Source organism: Scatophagus argus, chromosome 7, assembly GCF_020382885.2.
Source record: "Scatophagus argus isolate fScaArg1 chromosome 7, fScaArg1.pri, whole genome shotgun sequence".
NCBI lineage: Eukaryota > Metazoa > Chordata > Actinopteri > Scatophagidae > Scatophagus > Scatophagus argus.
This window is the reverse complement of record NC_058499.1, coordinates 20,925,706-20,948,327: the sequence shown is the minus strand read 5'-3', so window position 1 is coordinate 20,948,327 and position 22,622 is coordinate 20,925,706. Positions and strand designations below refer to the sequence as shown.

At 40.9% G+C, this 22,622-nt stretch overlaps 3 protein-coding genes across 4 annotated transcripts; 2 read left to right on the top strand and 1 right to left on the bottom strand.

Annotated features, from left to right (window-relative positions):
- The first annotated feature begins 69 nt into the window (after window positions 1-69).
- Window positions 70-21,574, top strand: LOC124062604 (olfactomedin-like). 2 transcript variants are annotated; one of them, XM_046395503.1, is made up of 6 exons: window positions 70-117; window positions 277-435; window positions 732-944; window positions 1,165-1,297; window positions 2,111-2,975; window positions 20,629-21,574. In XM_046395503.1, exons 1-5 carry the CDS (start codon window positions 85-87, stop codon window positions 2,956-2,958), a joined length of 1,386 nt encoding a protein of 461 aa, XP_046251459.1. In that variant the 5' UTR covers window positions 70-84; the 3' UTR covers window positions 2,959-2,975; window positions 20,629-21,574. The 2 variants fall into 2 exon arrangements, with proteins under 2 accessions (XP_046251459.1, XP_046251458.1); XM_046395502.1 differs by lacking the exon at window positions 20,629-21,574 and having other exon boundaries at window positions 2,111-3,176.
- LOC124062610 (olfactomedin-4-like) lies at window positions 4,778-12,249 on the bottom strand. The gene is made up of 7 exons (XM_046395512.1): window positions 11,640-12,249; window positions 11,205-11,327; window positions 10,776-10,994; window positions 8,204-8,357; window positions 7,495-7,722; window positions 6,695-6,863; window positions 4,778-6,239 (listed from the first exon to the last, which is right to left on the bottom strand). The coding sequence occupies exons 1-7, from the start codon at window positions 11,691-11,693 to the stop codon at window positions 5,804-5,806; spliced, it is 1,383 nt and encodes a 460-aa protein (XP_046251468.1). The 5' UTR covers window positions 11,694-12,249; the 3' UTR covers window positions 4,778-5,803.
- Window positions 10,881-20,635, top strand: LOC124062608 (olfactomedin-like). Its single transcript, XM_046395510.1, has 6 exons — window positions 10,881-11,009; window positions 15,865-15,925; window positions 16,083-16,241; window positions 16,542-16,754; window positions 16,958-17,090; window positions 19,764-20,635. The coding sequence occupies exons 2-6, from the start codon at window positions 15,893-15,895 to the stop codon at window positions 20,609-20,611; spliced, it is 1,386 nt and encodes a 461-aa protein (XP_046251466.1). The 5' UTR covers window positions 10,881-11,009; window positions 15,865-15,892; the 3' UTR covers window positions 20,612-20,635.
- Window positions 21,575-22,622: the final 1,048 nt, after the last annotated feature.

Here is a 22,622-nt window from a genome sequence, read left to right as displayed (position 1 = left end):
GTAAGGAGAAGAGGAGGAGTGGTGATTTCAGTCCTAACAGATTCTGTCATCTTCAGTCCGCTGTTTGTTTGACAAGCTCTGAACATGCTGCTGCTGCTCCTACTGCTGCTGTCATCAGTGAGTAATTAAGAACTAGGGATAAAAGTGAAAGACGTAGCTCTTGGAAGACATTAGACTGAGTTCAGTTTCTTGTTTCTGTTGCAGTCTCTTTTATTTTTTACAATCCTCCTAAATCTCCTGTATACAACATCAGTGTTTTGACATGTGTGATTGCAGGATGATGGCCAGGCTCAGTATGTGTCAGGACAGAAGAAGAATGGCTCTTGTGTGTGTGCAGTGAACTCCAGCTTGTGGTCGTTCCCTGCTGTGAAGTATGAGGACGTGCTGCAGCAGGTTCAGTCCTGTGGAGAATCTTTGAACAACCTGCAGGAACAGGTGAGAACTAAAACGCACCAGCATCATTTTACAGTGATGAGTGTGGGTCTTACTTCAGTCTGCATCCAGTGCTACCGACCCACACTTTGCAAGCGAGAATCATGTATTCTCTTGTAACATTTTGATTGGTTTCATCAATTGAAAAATGAGTGTGATTACTGTCAGTACTTCAGACTCTTCAGGACTTGCATGTCTTGTGACTGTATGCTGGTACAGAACTCACTGAAAATGGGAAAAGGAAGAAATTTCACAGTATATGAACTTGTTATCAAGAAACATGATTCTTCTTTTTGCAGGTGATGTTGTCCAGCCAGCTTCTTCCTCAGTTCCAGGCTCTGGTTGAGAACGTGACAGCCCGACTGGAGCCTTACCAGTACCTGCACAACCAGGGTCTGTACGCAGCCTTGTCTCTGCGCCTGCTGGGCCAGGAGCTGAGTCAGCTGGAGGCAGATGTTGGTGCTGTCCACAGCCAGCAAAACAATGCCCAAACACTGAAACTGTCCAAAGAGGTACAGAAGAATAAGTGGTCAAGTCACTAAATTGATTGCTAAGGTTATTGAGTTATTGAAGTCAAACTTTAGTTAGTTTAGTTTGGTCTATCAACTGCAGCTGATAGTGTTATGTCAAGAGCATAAGGCAGGCCAAGAAAGAAGAGTAAAGACCTAACTTTTCTGTATCCAATTTAAATGTGTGTGTGTGTGTGTGTGTGTGTGTGTGTGTGTGTATTAGGTGGGTAAACTGCGCACAGACGTAGACAACATGCAAATGGCAGACATCATTAATATGAAGACGGTCCAAGAGAGACTGCGTTACCTGAGAAACAGCGCAGAGTCCTGCAGGTCAATCCCAAAAGACTTCAGAAGTGAGTATGGTGTGCATGTATAACAGAATGTGTACTGAGTACTCACTCATTCAGTAACTGTGAAGAAGCAGTAGAACTCAGAGACCTGGTGGATTATGTCCAGCAATAAAGTATGTGGCTTGTGAACATGTGACAATGTGCATTACAGGAGGAAAGTCACTCACAATGTGGCCTTATTTGCCAGTTAAACAAATGAACAGTTACAATATTGCTAAAACATTACAGGTTATATGATGGAAGCGATTTTTAAAAATGTGTTTCCTCCATATAGTACAACTGATTGTGAATGTAAGTTTGTTTGAGCTGATGCATCGCGTTGTCAAAGTACCTGCCACTTCTTAAAAGAGTGCTTCTCAACCTATGGGCCAGCATTTTATGGAGGACAAACACAAAACAATATGGAATGGAAATAAAAATGAATGAGTCTTATTGATTTAGAAACAATAAACCAGTGCACTGATTTCAGCTAACCTATCAAGATACAGTTTAGCCAGAATTATTCATGTAGCAAAACAAGGCGTAAGTAAAAGAAAAGACAATTTTTAACAGGAAAGAAAAGGAAAATGTGTTCCTCCTTCAATGTGTAAGAATAAGCTCCATGAAAAGCTGGGAAACTGACTGCCTGTGTCCTCCTTGCCTTTACATATTCAAGATGGAAAAATCATCAGCAATATCTTCATTCCCTAAAAATATATTTATATATATAATAAATACATAAATAAAGTCCCATCGACATAGCTCTTATATAACTGGAATATTAACACATTTTATCCCCCGAAAAAAGTTATGATGAATGTCTCTCTCTGTTTTCAGCTCTGGGCAGGCACTGCCTCAGGGGCCTGATCAACAACATTAGTGAGCCTGTCATGACAAAGGTCAGTCCACATGGTAAAAGCTACATCTCTGGTTCATGGGGCAAACAGGCCCAGATGGACAGTGAGGGACAGAAGAATAGCTACTGGGTTCAGCCTCTGCTCAGCGGCCACATCTGGGGCAACACCCTGCGAGTGTACCAAAACTATGAAGACTTCATGGCCTCTGCCAGACACAGGGAATTTACCTTCGCTCCATCCTACACTCACACTGACAGCATTGAGGGTCCCAGTGCTGTTCTATATGGTGAAGCGCTGTACTATCATTGCTATCGTTCTGCAGATGTCTGCCGCTATGACCTGAAAAGCAACACTGTTAAACGGGTGACACTTCCAGGTTCTGGTGTGGGTTTCAACAACAAGTTTCCCTATTGCTACTATGACTGTCGTGCCAATAGTGATGTGGATGTGGAGGCAGATGAGACAGGCATATGGGCCCTCTATGCCACTGTTGGTAACCATGGTAATCTAGTGGCGAGCCGGCTAGTGTGGGACAGCGAGGCTGAGACGCTCAATGTCTCGCAGACGTGGGAGACGAGACTGTTCAAGAAGGCGGTGAGCAATGCTTTCATGGTGTGCGGTGTGCTGTATGCCACTCGATACGTGGACGAATACCGCGAGGAGGTGTTCTACGCTTTTGACACGGCAACAGGCAAAGAGGACAACTCATTAGCACTACCACTGGAGAAGGTAGCCAAAGGAGTGGCCAGTCTGAGCTATAACCCCACCAACAAGCAGATCTACATGTACAATGACGGATATCTACTGGCCTACCAGGCCAGCTTCTGATCTGAGTCTGTTCTAATGTAATGCACTTTCTCTTTCTGTTTTAGCCTTGTTCACACAATAATTAAGAAATAAACAAAACTAGAGAAGGTCCAGCACAGACCATGCCAAACTCTGTATAATATTCTGATGCATGTTGTAACAAATGTCTGGAATGTCAAACTTAACACTGAGCTGAATAAAGCTAAAAATCAATGGCAGACAAAGACTCAGTGAAATTATTATCAGTCAGATAAGGGTCATCGGCTACATTACAATCATTAACTGAATCTGTACAAAACACATAGACTCACATGGAGCAAAATACCGCCAAGAGTGTTTAACAGTTTTTTGCAATACTAACAGTTTTGTCTAACAAGGACTTCAGGTACACAAAACACACTCACAGCTCCTAAGCTACCAAATGAGCAAAACCAAAGTACCAAAACCAAAACCCCAAAAGTTTCCTCAAAACAAAGGCTTACTAGTCAACCAAGTCCCCAAAACACATAACACAAAGAGGAAACCAAGTAACAACAGAGCTCAGACAAAACCAAAAAGTGAGCTCTAGTGCTATATTAGCACAGCTGGCAGGCAACAACCCAACTTGCAGACAAAGGATGGTTTACTGTTTTATTTTACTTCCTACTTATTAAACAAAACCGTGCCCCGCCGCTCAGCCATCTTAGGCATACCAAGCCAACAAGTTTAACAGCACAGTATTTGAGATTACAAACCCAAAAACCTATGCTTACTCCATGCATGGAGAAAATATGAAATGCTTAAATCAAAGCCACAGCAGAGTTGACACTCCTCAACCCAAACTAAATCCACTTAAACTAGACTAGACTAAACTGGAGGGTCCCCTGTTGAGATCACTCACAACCTGAATACTTTCTTCCTTCTATCTATCACCAAGACCACTTTTGTATTCTTCTGCAAACATCAGAAGCTGATTTTTAATGCAGCACTCCAAAAACTTCTCACATGGGGCTGCAATAAAATCCTCTCTCCCTGCCATGATGAAGGAGGTCTAAAGGGCAGCAAAACAGAAAAACAGAACAGGTCAAAACAGAATCACAACCAATAACGTTCAGGTCATCAAGTGCACCAACAGAGACAAGAATTGAGTTAGTGAAACTATAAACCTGTAATTCTTGCACATTTTTGTTTTTCTGAATTGTGTGAAATGTCCAAATAAAAACAGGTAATACGAAACGATTATGTGGTCACCAAGGTGAATTGGTTTAGTTGACTCCTGGTCGTGAGTGACAACGTTGGGAAATTTGTTGATTGTCCAAAGACAGAGTAAACGCAGAGATGGACAGAAAAAGGTCAAAGCCATCAAGGGCCCAATTTAGGAAAACAAGAAAAGAAGAAGAGGTGAAACAAGCCAAAGATGAAGGTTTGCTATGTTCTCTCTGTATGATTACAGTATCCATGTCATGAATGGGCTGATGTTAATTGGTGGTGCTAATTAATTGGTGCGCTCAGAGGGGGTCTCGCCCGTGGAGTAATTCAATGTAGAACTGCCACTCAGAGGACCAGACAATCCCTGCTGGTAGGTCACACCTGCACACTCACCCCAACAGATACTCCTCAGTGAAACAGCAACACCTACCAAATAAACTTTCCTACACCAAAAAGCTTCTCCCAGAAAAACCAAATGCACCAGATAATTCAACCATATGTTAACAATGACACCAAACAACGGTCCCCGACAGATCAAATTTGGATAGACGAGCCCTCACTTGTCGTGACCCCGGCTGCACGACCATGACAAAGAAATGAGAGATGCATACAACAAAGCCATTTAATCTATCTATCTATCTATGGTAGTGGTATTGGCAAGGAACAAAGCTGTACACATCAGGGTAAGGAACAGGACAGACTACTATGTACAAAAGTATGTGAAAAGTCAGAATATATGAAATGAAACTTGAATATAGGCAATGCATTTTTCATGTGTAATATTCCATACAGATGTTGCTGCAAGAAGGGCGTCACTTCACTATGCCTAAGTAATGGGCCAATACCATTCCACCAACAGAGACATTTTTTCACAATGTTAGCATGGAAAACCGAATGCAGTGAACCAGGCAGTGTCTGCTTATGAGGAACATGTTTTTACAAAGTGCTGAAATGTTTCAACTGATACCAAGTCAGGTACTTCAGAAGGCTATTAAATTATTGACTTTATTCAAAATTTGAGTTTGAGTTGTTCGCATGCATTCGGTTAAGAATGCATGTTTCAGCAGTACCTATGCTTATGAACAACAAAACTCTACACCTACAAAGATGTTTAGTTAGCTTTAAGATATTCCCAGCAGCTCAGGAGAAAATCATTTAGGTAGACTTTAAAAGTGAATCATCTCAAGAAGTTTTGAAGTTTATTGACAGTAGCTTAAGACCGGTTAAAAGAACAGCCAGAGATGGGCACAAATGCATCAACAAGTATCTTGTTACAAATTACAAATACTTAGTCATGAAATGTGTTAGTAAAATAATACAAAGGGTCTGCATAATAAAATGTATTTGATTAAAATACTAATGTTTGCAATTTGAAAATACAAAATTACATTCTATACAAACTGATATAACATTTTAACCACTTAGTAGTCTCAATATAAATTGGATTTTGTTGGGGCAGTTGTTGATTAATGACAGGGAGCTCTGAAATACTCTTTACTTCGTGTCAGAATGTAAATACACATAATGCTGAATTTAGCATGTAAATTTACCATGTGTACCATTTAAGTGCAGGATAATTTCACATCTCCTCAATGCTAAGAACCTTTATTTGCTTGTGCTTGCCACTATTAATGAACATACAGGCTTTTGTGCATATTATGTTGTCAGCATTGTGCTTTTACAAAAACAAAACTTTATAGGAAACCATGTAGGAGTCACAGTAGGCATGTAGCATCTGGTCCACAGGGCTGTAGTTCAGGGAATAAATATTGGCTGACATCTTGTTGATGAAGACACCAATGTTGAACCTTTCCATGCCTGTCGTGGTGTCAAAAGAATAGAAGATCTCCTCCATGTCTTTGTTGACATACCGTGTTGCATAGAGCACACCGCACGCCATAAAGGTGTTGGTCACAGCCTGCTTGTAGACTGAGGTGTACCAGGTTTGGCCAAGTGTCATCGGTTCCCCCTCCTCCACCTTGGACAGCACCAAGTTGCCAAAGTCCTGGGTGGTGGTATAGATGACCCAGACACCTGACTCATCTGTTGCCAGGTCCAGGTCAGTGAATGGGTAGCATGCATCAAGGTGGCAGAAGTTTCCCTTTGAGTTATACCTGGAAAAAAATCAGAGGACAGATTTTTAAATTGAGACTCTGGAAAACAACGTATCATTGGCTGACCAGATGAGAATGTGTGGGAGTTTGGACGTGGTCATGTGTCTGTGGTGGCCACTAAAATGAATTATCTTTATGAAGTCTGTCTGTCATTAGGAAACAAAGACACAATGTGTAACTTTTTATTTCATCAGAGCAGTGCCTATAACATCTGTCTACACGTCAGATCACTCCCTCTACCTGCCTGCAGTACTTCTGTGCAAAACTACAACAACCATAATTCACGTAGGTTATTTCTTACAAAATTACAGTTCTCAACATTTATATGGAAATGGGAAAGACTGACTTTTTTTTGTTTTGTTTTGTTTTGTTTGTTTGTTTGTTTTGTTTGTTTGTTTTGAGAAATAAGGCCCCCTGGCATCAACAACACCCATGCAAATAATGAAGCAGCAAACCTGGTGCCTTTTGGAAGTTGTAAGGTGGTCACAGTTTTGGTGGTCAGGTTGAATCGACAAACAGAATCTTGATTGTAACAGTTGTAGTACAAAGCCTCTCCATACAGCACCGTATTTGGACCCTGGATGGTGTTGGTGGTTGGATTAGAGGGGCTGATCTGGACATTACCTGGAAGATGAAGAAGAAGAAGAAGAAAAAGCAAGACAAAGAAAAGTAAATGTAATAAGTAAGTAAGTGTTATCATTTTTTAATACTAAAGACAGCAGTCAATAGTATTATTATTATTATTATTAATAGGAATAGTAATATGAGAATCATTCAAGTAAAATGTGTTTATTTATTTTTTTAAATTCATAAAAATGTTCTATACATAGTTTTTTCACTCTTGTGTTAAAAAGATTGATCTGAAACTCATTTCTGACGCTGATCTCCAAATAGTTTAAAATCATTTATAAATATAGTAACTGATAACTGCTTAACCCATATCAGTTTCAGGCTGAAATTAACACATTCCAGTTACCTCACCCACCATCCATTCCTAATTTAAGTCCCACCCATCCTGAGTACAGATATGGATACAGATAATTTAGTTACAAATACAAATAAAGGTGCACTCGCTCATCCTTACTGTTGCACTAGTGATGTTCCGTTATCACAATAAACATTCATAGTGTAAGATATGTTAACTCAGTCCACAATATACCTGCTGCCAGAAACACTCACCAGAGCACCAAACATGGCCAATAAAGTTGCTTCTAATTCTGAACAGGTGAAAAAACTGTAACACGGGTTTTTGTACCTGGTCTGCTTTCCCCAACAATGAGAGCGCTCAGACTGGAGTAAAGACGGACGTAGTTGGAGTATTTGTTGCTGGAGGTCATCATTACCAGCCAATACCAACTCTCCTTCCCCTCCTCTGGTTTGGAATCTCGACCCCAGGCTCCATAGTTGTAGGAGCCAGGGTACTCTCCTGCTGTGTACACCCTTGGCCCGGTAACGTTCCGTAACCACCCATGGGGACAGTTGCCTTGTAAAAAAATGTGAGATGAAGCAATGATGAAATAAACTGTGCAAATGCAGAGAAACTAAACAAGTACATCTGGTTTTGTGAGGTGTCCACTGGTCAATAATTACTTCCTAATTGTGGTGATTGGTTCTGAGAGTATCCTACAGTTCATTTATACCCTGCATTAAGTATCGTTCTTGTGCAGAAAACAGTGGACAGTGGACCAGCATGGTCTCTGATGTTGGGTGTCATTTTGGTCAAGGTTAAAATCTGGCTACTTCTCATTTTGCTCTGGTAAAATATCAAGCAACTAAGAAAGCTTAATCAGTTCCTGTGGGTTGTAGATGCAAATCTGCTGAATTTATTTTAGGTGACCTAAACTTTAAAATCCAATTGCCACATAACCAGAATCATTTTAATGTATGTGGTGGTTTCCACTTTAAGCTAAAGAGAGGTATAAAAAAAAATCTCCCATTGCCTTAGTGATGGTATTGAGATATACCTTGTGGAGGCTGAGTTGGTTGGACAGTGGCCTGAAGTCCATTCCTGCACTGGTCCAGGTCTTTCTTGAGACGCAGGTTGTCTTGTTGTCTCTTCACCACCTGCATGGTGTCATATGTCTCCAGCTCCTGCATCTCTTCACCCAGGACCTCCAACTGAAAGACAGCAGATTTGGAATCCTTTGCATGCAGCATTATTTGGCACTGGAGTAAGCTGACTGGTTTTTAAATTGATAAAGAAGACGTATATAAAGACTGCTATTCAAATGTTGTGCCTGCCGCAAAGGCTTGATTGGTACAGTCCATTGACTGTATATAAAAATGGACACCATGAGAGCTTCCCAAAAGGGAACCAAAGCATTTTTGCCCCCCTGGCTGGCTCAATTACAAGTCATAAATCCCTCCATATCAGCAGATGGACAGGGCCACAATACCAAAAACATGCACATTATGTTAATTGGCTACTCTAAAATTACCCCTAGGTGTGAGTGTGAGAGTGTGTGGTTGGTTGTCTTTGCGTGTTGGCCCTGCGATTGACTGGCGACCAGTCCAGGTTGTACCCTGCCTCTCGCCCGTAGTCAGCTGGGATAGGCTCCAGCTCCCCCGCGACCCTGACGGATAAGCGGTATAGAAAATGGATGGATGGATGGATGGGTTGAATTTTCTATCATTTTAGAAAGTTCTTATCGTATTTATGTTCAAATTAATTTTTCTAATAAGTTTGGTTTTCATGACTTAATTGGTGTCATAAAAAGGGGTTGGCTCCAAAGGATGGCAATTTTTGTGTCAAGGATATTTTGGTTTTAATTTGCACAGTGGGAGGAAGTGGAGGTGCATGAGAGGAGTGTTTTGTACTTTTGAATGGCTTTTCATGTTTTTTTATAAATACATGTTATTTTATATGAAGGATTTGCAAAAAGGTTATGCATATTTTTGATATGCAAAGCATACTGTGACAGGTCGTCTCTTTCCCTGGTACTTCATGGTACTGTGCCAACGCACGGATCGAGCGCCTTGATTGAGGGGCGGCACAATGCGACCGTATATATATACATAGATGTGCAGACACATCTGTCTCTTCCTCCACTTCCTTCCGGTGGCTACCTGTTTGGTGTCACCGTTGCGGGTGCACGGTCCTGTTCATTCATGCAATGCGCTCTGCTCGTCTTCCGTTGCTCGTGCGCATAGAACGGGCGTTTTGGCGACGCGATCTTCGTTCGTTATAGCGTGACCGGCTGCCGGGGCCGTGGGGAATGCATCGTTTCATGGAAGGCCCTTCCTGGAGGTGCTTACCTGCCCCTTTTGGTAAGCCCGCGTTTGTCTGCTGTCTGCGGGTCTGTCACTCAGTTCCCAGTTGATTCTTTCCTGGTGTGTTTTGGTGCGGTTGTTTGTACTCCCCTCTTTTTGGCGTGACTGTGTGGTGCGTATGACTTTATTTGCTAAATGTTTTAATTGCACAGTTTTTGCGCAAAGTTATGGTTTGTGTGCTTTTTTTAATAGAGGCCGTGGGCCCGCTCCGTGTTATACGCGCGAGCGTGGCACCGGCTGTTTTGTGGCCTGCATAAATTGTTTCCCTTTCCCTTTATTTAGGTAAATATTTACTTAGTTCACACCAGTTTTGTTGGAGTTTTGGGCTTGTTTTATTATTTCTTGTTGTTTTTGTTGCCAGGTGCTGTGGGCTTCCTGTGGTGGTGGTGCGCTCTTCATGGTCTCCCTTTTTCCTTTGATTTTATATGCGTGTGTTTGCAGAGTCACGGGGGATTCATTTGAGGACCCCACCCCCCTTTTCTCCTTTTGGTTGCCCTGTCGCATGGTAAGCCCCAGCCGGGTTTCACCCGCCTTGCCCAATGGTTTATTTTTGTGTGTGTGTGTTTAATTGGTGTGTAACTGGTTTGATCTATATTCTGTTCTAAATTATTTTGTTAAACTTTCCCTGATTTGGAACAGTCTTGCCCTGTGATGTTTGAGCCTGTGTGACCCTGTTGCATAAAGTCTTTGGTTAGGGCTGAAGGATCTGGGTTTGAAAATGGAAGGGGAAAAAGTGCTTGGACTTGAAGTGAGCTCACAGACATTTGTAAGCCTACTTATTTGCTTAATAGTGAGGCTGCATTATTTGCAATCAATATGACGTACCTAAATCTCCAACCAAACTTGGTGGTCAAAGTTGAATTTTAGAAGAGGTAGATGCCAGGTTTGTCAGGGAAGATGAATGATTTAAATGTCACTTGTTCTGCTGCAGTATGCAAATGTTGCAATGCTAGAGTGGAATTCCCTTTTTAAAGGAACAAGAGTATTGAATCACTATCAACAGAAAATTTCTTTCATTAATGTCTGACTGAGAAAGTGATCACTATTTCAACAATAAAATACATTACATCGCTTGCCAAGAATAGTCATCATGAATTTATAAGACAGTGGACTTGTGTGGAGTGCTCCTTTTTAAATAATATTCTACTAAATATTTCCATGTTTAATGTCTTTATAGATGACAAAAATCAGTCTGCCCTTATAGCAGAATTGCATACTGCCTTCTTGAATGATGTCAGTGTTTAGCAGCAGGTGCTTTTCACTCACTTTGTTAGTGGTGTCATTAGTCAGAAGCTGGTGTTCCAGGGTGGTGCTGCGGAGCCTGCTGATGAGCTGCTTAATCTCCAGCAGTTCGTTCTCCACCACCTGCAGGCTGATGACTCCATAGAGGTCTCCATCATCTTCCTTCTCCAGCATGGACACATCTTCCTGCAGCTGGGGCAGACGTTTCTCCAAACCCAACAGCAGACTTTCCAGCTCCAGAGTCTGCAGAGAGAGCAGGTAGACCCTGTGTTCCAGTGTTTGCACATGACTCAGGACTCCTTCAGTATCAGTGTTTACATACAGGAGTTTGGTTTCTCTCTTATTCTATTGTTATTCATTTCATTAAAGTTAATATTATTATTATTATTATTATTGTAGTTTTACAGCTGTTAGAGGAAGTTGCCTTCTTCATAGTCTTAGAAAATGAGATACCTTTTGTGGTGTGATGTTACTGTTGCATTTTGAGGCGTTGTCCTCCGCTGTGCTGAGTTTGTCATGAGGGAAAGCCTTCTCTGTGTTAGTCAACTCACATGCACACCTATCACGTGAAGGTACCTGAAATCAAGAATATCAAATGGGTCATGTAAAAAATTATTCTGTAGCATTTAAAATGGGCAGTCTTTGATCATTTTGTGCTAAAAATTAAGTAGATGAAAGTTGGTATAAACAACACTAATGACCGGCATGAAGTGCACTTTATTTACTTTGTGTTTTATATATTTTTTTATATTTTTCTTAAGTGTTCATTTAATTCTTTTTTTTTTTTTTGTGCTATTTATACATGTGCCTTTACGGCCAGAATTTTACAAAATTTCGTTATGCTCGCATCATGACAAAAAAGACTCTTGAATCTTAGTGTTTTCTTACCTGTTGGGTGAGGGTGAACAGAACACACAAAGGAACGAGCACATGCATCTTCATGGTGGATCACAGAGTAGAGCTAAATGAAACAAACTCTGAACACAGTCTGAATATGAACTGTGGCTGCTACTTGTAATTTGTTAACACACCCACTAACTTCTGTGTTTGGAGTGTGTGTGTCGTGTTTCATTAACCTTCAGACTGTAATCACTTCCTCCTTGCGGTTGAGAATGCAGCACTTCAGTTTTTTGGTTTTTTTTATGATTTAAAAAAAATGATACTGACAAGATTATACTGAAATAACATGTTATATATTCATCCCATGTTGGCTGAGGCTTTTGAGATTACTGAATATGGTGATGAGTGAATTTATTTATTTATTCTGTGAGTAATGAAAGAAGTATCAATATGCATATTTAGTGAGAATAACACATAATAATCATTTATCAACTTTGTACATTCATAGTTAGACTTACCAGAGAAGTACAAAGTACGACATTTGGGCTGTAGTGGAGTAGAAGTCTGTAGTATCATGAATGTAAATTCAATATATACTTAAGAATACATATCTCAAAATTGTGCTAATGTGCAGTCCCTGATTGTATTTATTTAATCATTTCTTCTTTAGTCTCTTTCAGTCAAAATAAAGCATATTTGATGATAACACAATTATGGAGAACAAACCATCCTAAATTTTACACAGCTTTTTTGTGTATTTGTGGAATAATCTCAGTGTTTTTAATTTATAGTGATGTGAAGTCATAGTGGATAGAGTATAAAACACATAAGGTAAGAAAATGCTGTATGTAATATAATGACGATGATAGCACTCAAAACAGGAATTAAAAATATTTATTACTTTCTATTTGAAAAGTAATGACTGATACTGCTAATGCTGCTCATTCAAAAACAGCAGACACTCAGGTCACATTGATATTACCAGATGATGGGAAGGAAATCTAAATGTGTAAGGGAACCAGTGACTAATAAATTAACCTGCGGATTCTCCACTGAAGTTTTAGTTACAGGATTTAGGAACAGAAAGTGACGACTCTGCACTGTGCACACAAAATATCCACTGAGGAAATTCTACACTCAAATAGACTGCAAAATTTAAAGTGAATGTTCATTCAGTGCACATGGGTTCACCTGCTCTGACCCCATTCAACATGGTAATCTGGCTGAAGACATGAGCCCGGCAGACGTTTATCTGTTAAACTGTTGAGTACCAGGGAGGCTTTTCCTCAGAGATGTTCTTCTCAGTGTGGAGCCAACATTTTGTGGCCTCCTCTCTACCATCTGGAAGAATGATTTGATTACAGCCCACAGAGATGTCTTCTTGCAGGTTGGAAGTTATTTGATGGCAGTTCTTTCCTGTCATCTTTGAATTGCATGTGATCTGTCTTTTCTTCGTCCCTTATAGATTTAATGTCTAGCACTTGTTCAGATGTAGCTGTTGTTTATTTTTTGTACAATGATAAGACTATTTCTATCTCTCTCTCTGCCTATCTAAGTCTGTTCTTCTCGTGCTCCTCCTGGGCCCACCATTATACCCTCCAGTGTTTCACTGGAATCTCTCAGCTTTTCCCTGTTACAGCCAAGCAGTTCGTCAGCTGGCTAGCCTCCGGCCAGTTTCCCAGCCAGTTAGCTTTCAGCATGCTAGTGTCCACCTGTTAGCTCATCTCCAGTCTGACTTTCAACCAGCCTCCATTCTAACAGCATCGAGCCAGTTGGCCTCCTGTCTTCATCTCTGCCAGTAAACATCCATTCTGCCATCTTCCAATCAGCATGTTGGCGTGCTAGTATCTAACATGTAGTGCTACAGCTTGCATCTGTGGCACATCAGTACCATCAGCACACCTACCAACCTTCCAATAACATCAGGCAGTCCCCCTTCAATCGAACACGCCTGGCCTTGTTCACAAGATTTGGTGGAGGCCACAGAAGGCGGTGTGGTCGTCATGGCTCCTGACATGACTGGGGTTCTACACTGCTCAGAGATACAGAGGCTTGTAAGCAAGCGGTCAGGCAAATACCTGCTCCTCGTAATTTCATTGTAAAATGAATAAATACTTTTCTAACTGATCTCTGTCACGTCTGCTTTTGCACCTACCCCATTTCTGAGGATCCTCAGCTACATCTAATCACATTTACTGTCTTTATCTGCCTGGTTGTTTGCTTTTGGGTCCTACTCCTGATCTGGTAATAACTAATAAACAAGTGAGCAAATCAAAATTTGTAGGTTCCTTTATGATACACAGATGTAGAAAAGAGTACAATTTAATATAAAAATAGAACAATATGAAGTTATTTATACACATATATAGGAAATAATTCTGTGCATTGTTTTGAAATTGCATCTGGGTGAATGTAAATAGCATTGGCATGATGGTCAGGATAATGTGGTCAGCATTTCAGAACCAAGTATCAATGGTGTAGACACAGTCTACATCCCCTCATCCTGGAAGAGTCCTGTACTCTGTTGGTTTCACCCATTGAGTGTAAAGGCTTTATCTGATATGTTGTGGTGGGAGAAGTCACTGTAAAGATGTGGGTACAACAGTCTCTGATTTTCAGTTCCTTGGCCATTTCATCCATTTTATTTTCCTGACATTAATGAGGAACAAACTCGGGCCAAATTGAGCCAGCATGGCTCACTCCTGGATCTTCTCTTCCTCCAAAGTGCTGTGGGCAGTGATTGTCCTAATTCACTCCGAATCAATATATTTTTCCTATTAGGTAATACATACACTCTAAAAAGTCCCTCAGAAGTCTGCAGCTCATTCAGAACTTGGCAGCTGGTGTTCTGACTAAGACAAAGAGGCGTGACCACATTTCTCCTGTGTTGGCCTCTCTGCATTGGCTTCTAGTAAAATTTAGAGTAGAATTTAAGATCCTCCTCCTAACCTACAAAGCTGATCTCGTTGAACCATATCAGCCCTCTAGGGTGCTGTGTTCCTTAGATTCAGGCTTACTGGTAATACCACGAATTTCCAAATGTAGATATGGAGCCAGGGCCTTCAATTATCAAGCTCCTCTTCTGTGGAACCAATTACCAGCCTCAGATCGAGTGGCAGACACCCTCTCCACCCTGTGTTTAAGAGTAGACTTTACATCATCCGTTTTGACAAAGCCTATAGTTAGGACTGTTCAGTTCAACGCCTAGTTATGCTGATATAGGTTTAGATTGATGGGGGAGATCCTTACACACTGAGCTTTCAGAGCAAGGGGACTCATTCATCATGTCCCATCACCGGTACAGGTGTACCCTCTGTACCCTCTCCCCCAGAGCTCTTGTGCTCCATCTTTTCTCAGAACTTGTAGAGCATGTTGCTGGATCCGGAATCTCCCATCCTGCCCTCCTGAGGCCTGGTACCGCTGCTGGATCCTGAGCCCTCTACGGCCCTGCCTATTGCACTGATAGTGCTGCTGGATCCAGAACCCTCTCCATGGCCCTGCCTGGATCCTGCTGCTCCTTCTCTGCACTATTCTCTCTATCCTCCCTGTCTCTCCTCTCCCCCCTCTCCTGTCTCTCTCCATCTCTGTGTCTCTCCTCTCCCCCCTGGCAGCAGAAGGCCGTTTACACTGAGTCTGGTTCTGCTCGAGGTTTCTGCCTGTTAAAAGGAAGTTTTTCCTCGCCACTGTCGCCATATGCTTACTCTGTGTGGGGTTTTGCCTTGATTCTCTTCTTTTTTTGAATGTGTTGTTTACACACCTGTAAAGTGTCTTGGGATAACTCTGTTATGAATTGGCACTTTAAAAAAAAAAATTGAATTGAATTGAATTGAATTAAATAAAATTGAACTGAATGGAATAAATGTAAATTTCAAGAAGCTACCAGTTGCTGCATGTGCATGTGCCTGTGACCGTTGCAAACACATCACATTGATAATTTAAAAAAAATATTTTTGCCTCCAGTGAAAGTAAATTGTGCTGCCAGATTTCTCAGTTTTTCATGAAAAAATTGTTGAAGACAGGAGGAGGATATTGAACTAAGGAGGATATTGTAAAGAGGAAATTGAACTCAGGGGTCTTCCACAAATGCTGTGAAACTTCTTAGGCTGACATTATTAAGAGTTTCACATCCGTCAGTGGTTTTAAGTCTCTGTAGTGACTCACAGGTGATGAGACGCAAGTCAGCAAAATGTATGTTTATTTTGACTGATTTTATTAAAGTAAGGAGAAGAGGAGGAGTGGTGATTTCAGTCCTAACAGATTCTGTCATCTTCAGTCCACTGTTTGTTTGACAAGCTCTGAACATGCTGCTGCTGCTCCTACTGCTGCTGTCATCAGTGAGTAATTACAAATTAGGATAAAAGTGAAAGATGTAGCTCTTGAAGACATTAGACTGAGTTCAGTTTCTTGTTTCTGTTGCAGTCTCTTTTATTTTTTACAATCCTTCTAAATCTCCTGTATACAACATCAGTGTTTTGACATGTGTGATTGCAGGGTGACAGCCAGGCTGAGCGTGTGTCAGGCCAGAAGAAGAATGGCTCTTGTGTGTGTGCAGTGAACTCCAGCTTGTGGTCGTTCCCTGCTGTGAAGTATGAGGACGTGCTGCAGCAGGTTCAGTCCTGTGGAGAATCTTTGAACAACCTGCAGGAACAGGTGAGAACTGAAATGCACCAGCATCATTTTACAGTGATGAGTGTGGGTCTTACTTCAGTCTGCATCCAGTGCTACTGACCCATACTATGCAAGCATTTGCATAGTTGTTACTTGTAACATTTTGATTGGTTTCATCGATTTAAAAATGAGTGTGATTACTGTCAGTACTTCAGACTCTTCAGGACTTGCATGTCTTGTGACTGTATGCAGGTACAGAACTTATTAAAAATGGAGAAAGGAAGAAATTTCAAAATATATGAATTTGAAGAAGAGACACTTGACATGATTCTCTTTTTGCAGGTGATGTTGTCCAGCCAGCGTCTTCCTCAGTTCCAGGCTCTGGTTGAGAACGTGACAGCCCGACTGGAGCCTTACCAGTACCTGCACAACCAGAGTCTGTACACAGCCTTGTCTCTGCGCCTGCTGGGCCAGGAGCTGAGTCAGCTGGAGGCAGACGTTGGTGCTGTCCACAGCCAGCAAAACAATGCCCAAACACTGAAACTGTCCAAAGAGGTACAGAAGAATAAGTGGTCAAGTCTCTAAAATGAATCATAAAGTATTGCTAAATGTCTAATAAGAAGTAAAAGTTTACCAAACTCTATGGCCTGTAGATTGTGACGTGAAGAGCATAAGACAGACCAAGATAGAAGAGTAAGGACCTAACTTGTCTGCATAGAAATTAAATGTGTGTGTGTGTGTGTGTGTATGTATATTAGGTGGGTAAACTGCGCACAGACGTAGACAACATGCAAATGGCAGACATCATTAATGTGAAGACGGTCAAAGAGAGACTGCGTTACCTGAGAAACAGCGCAGAGTCCTGCAGGTCAATCCCAAAAGACTTCAGAAGTGAGTATGGTGTGCATGTATAACAGAATGTGTAGCAGAGTACTCACTCATTCAGTAACTGTGAAGAAGCAGGAGAACTCAGAGACCTGGTGGATTACGTCCAGCAATAAAGTATGTGGCTTGTGAACATGTGACAATGTGCATTACAGGAGGAAAGACACTCACAATGTGGCCTTATTTGCCAGTTAAACAAATGAACAGTTACAATATTGCTGAACCACTAACTGGGTATATGAAGGAAACAATCTTTAAAAATCTATCCCCTCAATTTCCTCCATACAGTACAATTCAGTTTCAATTCAGTTTATTTATATAGCGTCAATTCACAACAAAAGTATCTCACTTTCCAATTAGAGCAGGCCAAGAGGGAGAGGGGGGTCGGGCATGAGAGGAGGAGCACACAAACAGAGATGCATAGCAACAGCAATAATACCAGAAGTACCAGAACTGAAGATAACGATAGTGACGAAGCTATCAGAAGGTACTATGGTGATTATGATAACAATAGTCGTAACAATAATAATGGTAGTAGCTGTACAGAGTAGTAATAGAATTAAAATAGATTATGACTAAACAGTAGTAATCTCAGTAGGTTTCAAGCAGGACCCCAGTAGGAAGTCCAACCACGATCCACAGGAACCTGCGAGACGAGAAAACACAAGGACTCCAGGGAAGAAGTTGAGTTAGTAACATGCATTAATGGGACATAAATGTGTGCAGAAGGAGAGGGAGAGGAAAAGAGAGCTCAGTGTGTTGTGGGAGATCCTTCAGCAGTCTAAGTCTATAGCAGCATAACTAGGGGCCGGCCTAAGCCAGCCCTAACTATAAACATTGTTGTAAGGGAAAGTTTTAAGTCTACTCTTAAACGTAGAAAGGGTGTCCACCTCCCGGACCAAAACCAGAAGATGGTTCCACAGTAGAGGAGCTTGATAACTAAAAGCTCTGGTTCCCAATCTGCTTTTCAAGACTCTAGGAACCACAAGTAACCCTGCATCTTGGGAATGTACAGGTCTGGTGGGATAATAGAGTACCATCAACTCTTTAAGATATGATAGTGTCTGGCCGTTCAGGGCTTTATATGTGAGGAGAAGAATTTTAAACTCTATTCTGAATTTTACAGGTAGTCACTGTACAGAAACCAGTACAGGAAAAATATGATCTCTAATGCTGGTTCTTGTGAGTAATCGTGCAGCAGCATTCTGGATTAGCTGGACAGTCTTTAGAGACTTATTGGGGCAACCTGATAAAAAGGAGTTACAATAATTCAACCTGGAAGTAATAAATGGATGGAGTATTTTTTCTGCATCTTTCTGACTCAGAATGTGACTAATTTTTTGCAATATTGCAAAGGTGAAAGAATGCACTCTTTGAAATGTGTGTTATGTGTGAGTTAAAGGACATGACCTGATCAAAAATAACTCCTACATTCCTTACATTGCAGCTTGAAGTCAAGGCTAAACCATCTGGCATTGCTATATCATTGGATAATTTGTTTTTTAAGGTGTTTATAGCCCAGAACAATAACTTCAGTTACCCTAACCTTGGGGAACTCTGTGACTAACTTTTGTGAGTGTGGACAATGTATCAATAACATGAACAAATTAAGATCAATCTGATAAATAGGACTGAAACCAGCTCAGTGCAGTTCCTTTGATGCCAATTAGGTGTTCCAATCAGTGTAATAAGACAGAATGGTCAATGTGAAGTGTCAAATGCAGCACTAATGTCTAACAGTACAAGGACAAAGATAAGTTCCTCGTCTGATGCAAGCAGAAGGTCATTTGTAACTTTGACCATTGGCGTCTCTGTGCTATAATGAGCTCTAAAGCCGGATTGAAAATCCCCAAGTAAGGTGTTACAATGTAGAAAGTCACATAGCTGATTACAGCTGATTGTAAATGTAAGTTTGTTTGAACTGATGCGTCATGTTGTCAAAGTACCTGCCACTTCTTGAAAGAGTGCTTCTCTAACTATGGGCCAGCATTTTATGGAAGACAGACATGAAATTACATGAAGTGGAAATAAAAATGAATGAATTTAAAAACAATAAACCAGTGCACATGGTTAGCACTGTCGCCTCATAGCAAGAGGGTTCCAGGTTCGAATCCCGGTCTGGGCCTTTCTATGTGGAGTTTGCATGTTCTCCCTGTGACTGCATGGGTTTTCTCCGGGTACTCCGACTTCCTCCCACAATACCAAAAACATGCACATTAGGTTAATTGGCTACTCTTAATTGCCCCTAGGTGTGAGTGTGAGAGTGTGTGGTTGTCTGTCTTTGTGTGTTGGCCCTGTGATTGACTGGCGACCAGTCCAGGGTGTACCCCGCCTCTCGCCTGTAGTCAGCTGGGATAGGCTCCAGCTCCCCCGCGACCCTGACGGATAAGCGGTATAGAAAATGGATGGATGGATAGACCAGTACGCTGATTTCAGCTAACCTATCAAGGTTCAGTTTCGCCAGACTTATTCAGGTAGCAAAATAAGGTTTAAGTAAAAGAAAAGACAAAATTGCTTTTCACATATCCATGATGGAAAAATCATCAGCAATATCTTCGTTCCCTAAAAATAACAATAAATACATAAATAAAGTCCCATCGACATAGCTCTTATATAACTGGAATATTAACACATTTTATCCCCCGAAAAACGTTGTGATGAATGTCTCTCTGTTTCCAGAGCGATGCAGGCACTGCCTCAAGGGCCTGATCACCAGCATTAGCAAGCCTGTCATGACAAAGATCAGTCCATATGGTAAGAGCTACATCTCTGGTTCATGGGGCAAACAGGCCCAGATGGACAGTGAGGGACAGAAGAATAGCTACTGGGTTCAGCCTCTGCTCAGCAGCCACATCTGGGGCAACACCCTGCGAGTGTACCAAAACTATGAAGACTTCATGGCCTCTGCCAGACACAGGGACTTTACCTTCGCTCCATCCAACAGTCACACTGACAGCATTGAGGGTCCCAGTGCTGTTCTATATGGTGAAGCGCTGTACTATCATTGCTATCGTTCTGCAGATGTCTGCCGCTATGACCTGAAAAGCAACACTGTTAAACGGGTGACACTTCCAGGTTCTGGTGTGGGTTTCAACAACAAGTTTCCCTATTGCTACTATGACTGTCGTGCCAATAGTGATGTGGATGTGGAGGCAGATGAGACAGGCATATGGGCCCTCTATGCCACTGTTGGTAACCATGGTAATCTAGTGGCGAGCCGGCTAGTTTGGGACAGCGAGGCTGAGACGCTCAATGTCTCGCAGACGTGGGAGACGAGACTGTTCAAGAAGGCGGTGAGCAATGCTTTCATGGTGTGCGGTGTGCTGTATGCCACTCGATACGTGGACGAATACCGCGAGGAGGTGTTCTACGCTTTTGACACGGCAACAGGCAAAGAGGACAACTCATTAGCACTACCACTGGAGAAGGTAGCCAAAGGAGTGGCCAGTCTGAGCTATAACCCCACCAACAAGCAGATCTACATGTACAATGACGGATATCTACTGGCCTACCAGGCCAACTTCTGATCTGAGTCTGCTCTGATTGATGTACATGCTATCTGTTGAAATTTCTGTTTTAGCCATATTCACGTCATACCCACAGTGCAGCAAAATATAAACAAAACTACAGACGGTGTGGCTCAGACTATGTTTAACTCTACATCATATTCTGATATTCTGATACAATATCATAATTATCAGTGAACTCAGACATTGTTAGCAGTCAATCAATGTGTCAATCAACAATTGCAATTTATTGGGCATATCGCGTACTGCATGTGGAAAGAAATATCTGGAATGTTACCCTGAATTGAAAAAAACTAAAAATCATTAATAACCAAATTTTATAAAAATTGTTATAATTATTTTTAATTACATTTTTGTCCAATTAAAAAATTATTCCCTATGTTGTTGGCCATAATGCATATTAGGCTTAAGCTACAGTCAAATGTGTGTATGACTTATTGGACAAGATAGTCTCGTATGTAAATCAGTGAACCCAGAACAATGTGGGGTTTAACCACCAGAGTGTGCTGCAAGGTCAAGACATTGGAACACCAATATTAAGAGCATCTATCTATCTTGAAGGCCAACAATATACACTCTAACATGGGAATAATCTGAAACAGCATCATAATCTACTTTACTGGCAAGGTATGGGTACACAGTCTGACCTGTGAACCAAGAACAAAGCTTAACAGATAAACTTGTACATGGAAAAAAAATAAATGCTTTCCATCAGCTGTCTGCAGACAGCTTGATGTTAGAATTAAATAAAAACAAAAAAACAAAACTAAAAATACAGAGTGTATGCCTTCAGTGCATGATCCTTTGAACACCACAGGATGGCAACTGTAACTGTTAAAACTTGTTTTTTTTTATTTATTTTTACACATATCAACAATCATAACAACCATTAAAAAAATAAAAAAAGGACTTGGGATAAAAACGAATAAATAAATCCACCAATATATTTTTCATTGTTTCTTTCTGGTGTCGCTCCTTTGTGTCCTGTACTGTGTCCACTTTACCCACTTTTCATCCAGTTGTGCTCTTTGTAGTCTCAGTTTGTGTGTTAATTCTTCCATGATATAGATTTCTCCAACAATTGGCAGCTATTGGTTCTTTGCTAGTGGATCTATCATTTTCCAGTTCTTTAAAGGCTTTTTTGCTTGCTGATAACAGATTTTTAACCAAATAGCTATCTCTTCCTGTTACATTTTCTTAAGTGAAATTACAAAGGTAAGGCACTTTACAGCTCATGGGAACCTTATAACCACATATCTGTGGTAATGTTTCACATACCAGTTCCCTTACACTTCCAAACTATATGTGCTCCACATTCTCTCCAACATTTGCGGTGTCGATGTAACTGCCTACATTTCATGTTCGGTCTGATAAAGAAAGAAGAATTCCCTCCATGTACATGAAGCAGTGGATGTTTGGTGTATTATCAACATGTTTAGCCAATCATATTCAGTAATTTCAATGCCAAGTTCCTTCTCCCATTCTCTTTGATGTATTTAGTTGAATGATTCACATTTAGATTTAGATTTCCTTGATATAGTGCCAAAATTATTCTTACGTCACTTCTGCATAGACTTTAATTATGATTTGGATCATGCCATGCCATTTTCCTTGGAGCGATCTGCCTAGACTTCTTTTCTGTAATAGGCTCTTAACTGTAGATATCTCTGAAATTTATGTGTCCCCACTTCCCAGATTATATTTTCTTTTCAAATTTTGGAAACTCTACAGAAATCCTGCTTTTTCTCAGACACATGCTGTCTTTCCTTTTGCTTGAATTCTTGGCAATATTGAGCTGGTTTTAAATTGTTATCAAATGTCATCAATTTTAAAGGTTTTATTTCCTTTTCTTTTTTGTAAAGTCTAACTGTTTTAAACCCAGTAACTCTCGTTTTTTTTTTCTTTGCCCCAAATGAATTGAGATATTATTTTATGTGACTTCATAAATTGGTTTTGAGGGACATCTGCTGGTAGATAAATAAATAGGTAAAGAAACCTTGGTAACACATTT

Coding starts and splice junctions, on each gene's coding strand:
- LOC124062604 (XM_046395503.1), top strand. CDS start 85: ATGCTGCTGCTGCTCCTACTGCTGCTGTCATCA. Junction 436..731: donor TGAACAACCTGCAGGAACAG/GTGAGAACTAAA, acceptor TTCTTTTTGCAG/GTGATGTTGTCCAGCCAGCT. Junction 945..1,164: donor CACTGAAACTGTCCAAAGAG/GTACAGAAGAAT, acceptor TGTGTGTATTAG/GTGGGTAAACTGCGCACAGA.
- LOC124062610 (XM_046395512.1), bottom strand. CDS start 11,693: ATGAAGATGCATGTGCTCGTTCCTTTGTGTGTTCTGTTCACCCTCACC. Junction 7,723..8,203: donor ACCAACTCAGCCTCCACAAG/GTATATCTCAAT, acceptor TTTTTTTACAAG/GCAACTGTCCCCATGGGTGG. Junction 6,240..6,694: donor CAACTTCCAAAAGGCACCAG/GTTTGCTGCTTC, acceptor ATTTTTTTCCAG/GTATAACTCAAAGGGAAACT.
- LOC124062608 (XM_046395510.1), top strand. CDS start 15,893: ATGCTGCTGCTGCTCCTACTGCTGCTGTCATCA. Junction 15,926..16,082: donor TCCTACTGCTGCTGTCATCA/GTGAGTAATTAC, acceptor GTGTGATTGCAG/GGTGACAGCCAGGCTGAGCG. Junction 16,242..16,541: donor TGAACAACCTGCAGGAACAG/GTGAGAACTGAA, acceptor CTCTTTTTGCAG/GTGATGTTGTCCAGCCAGCG.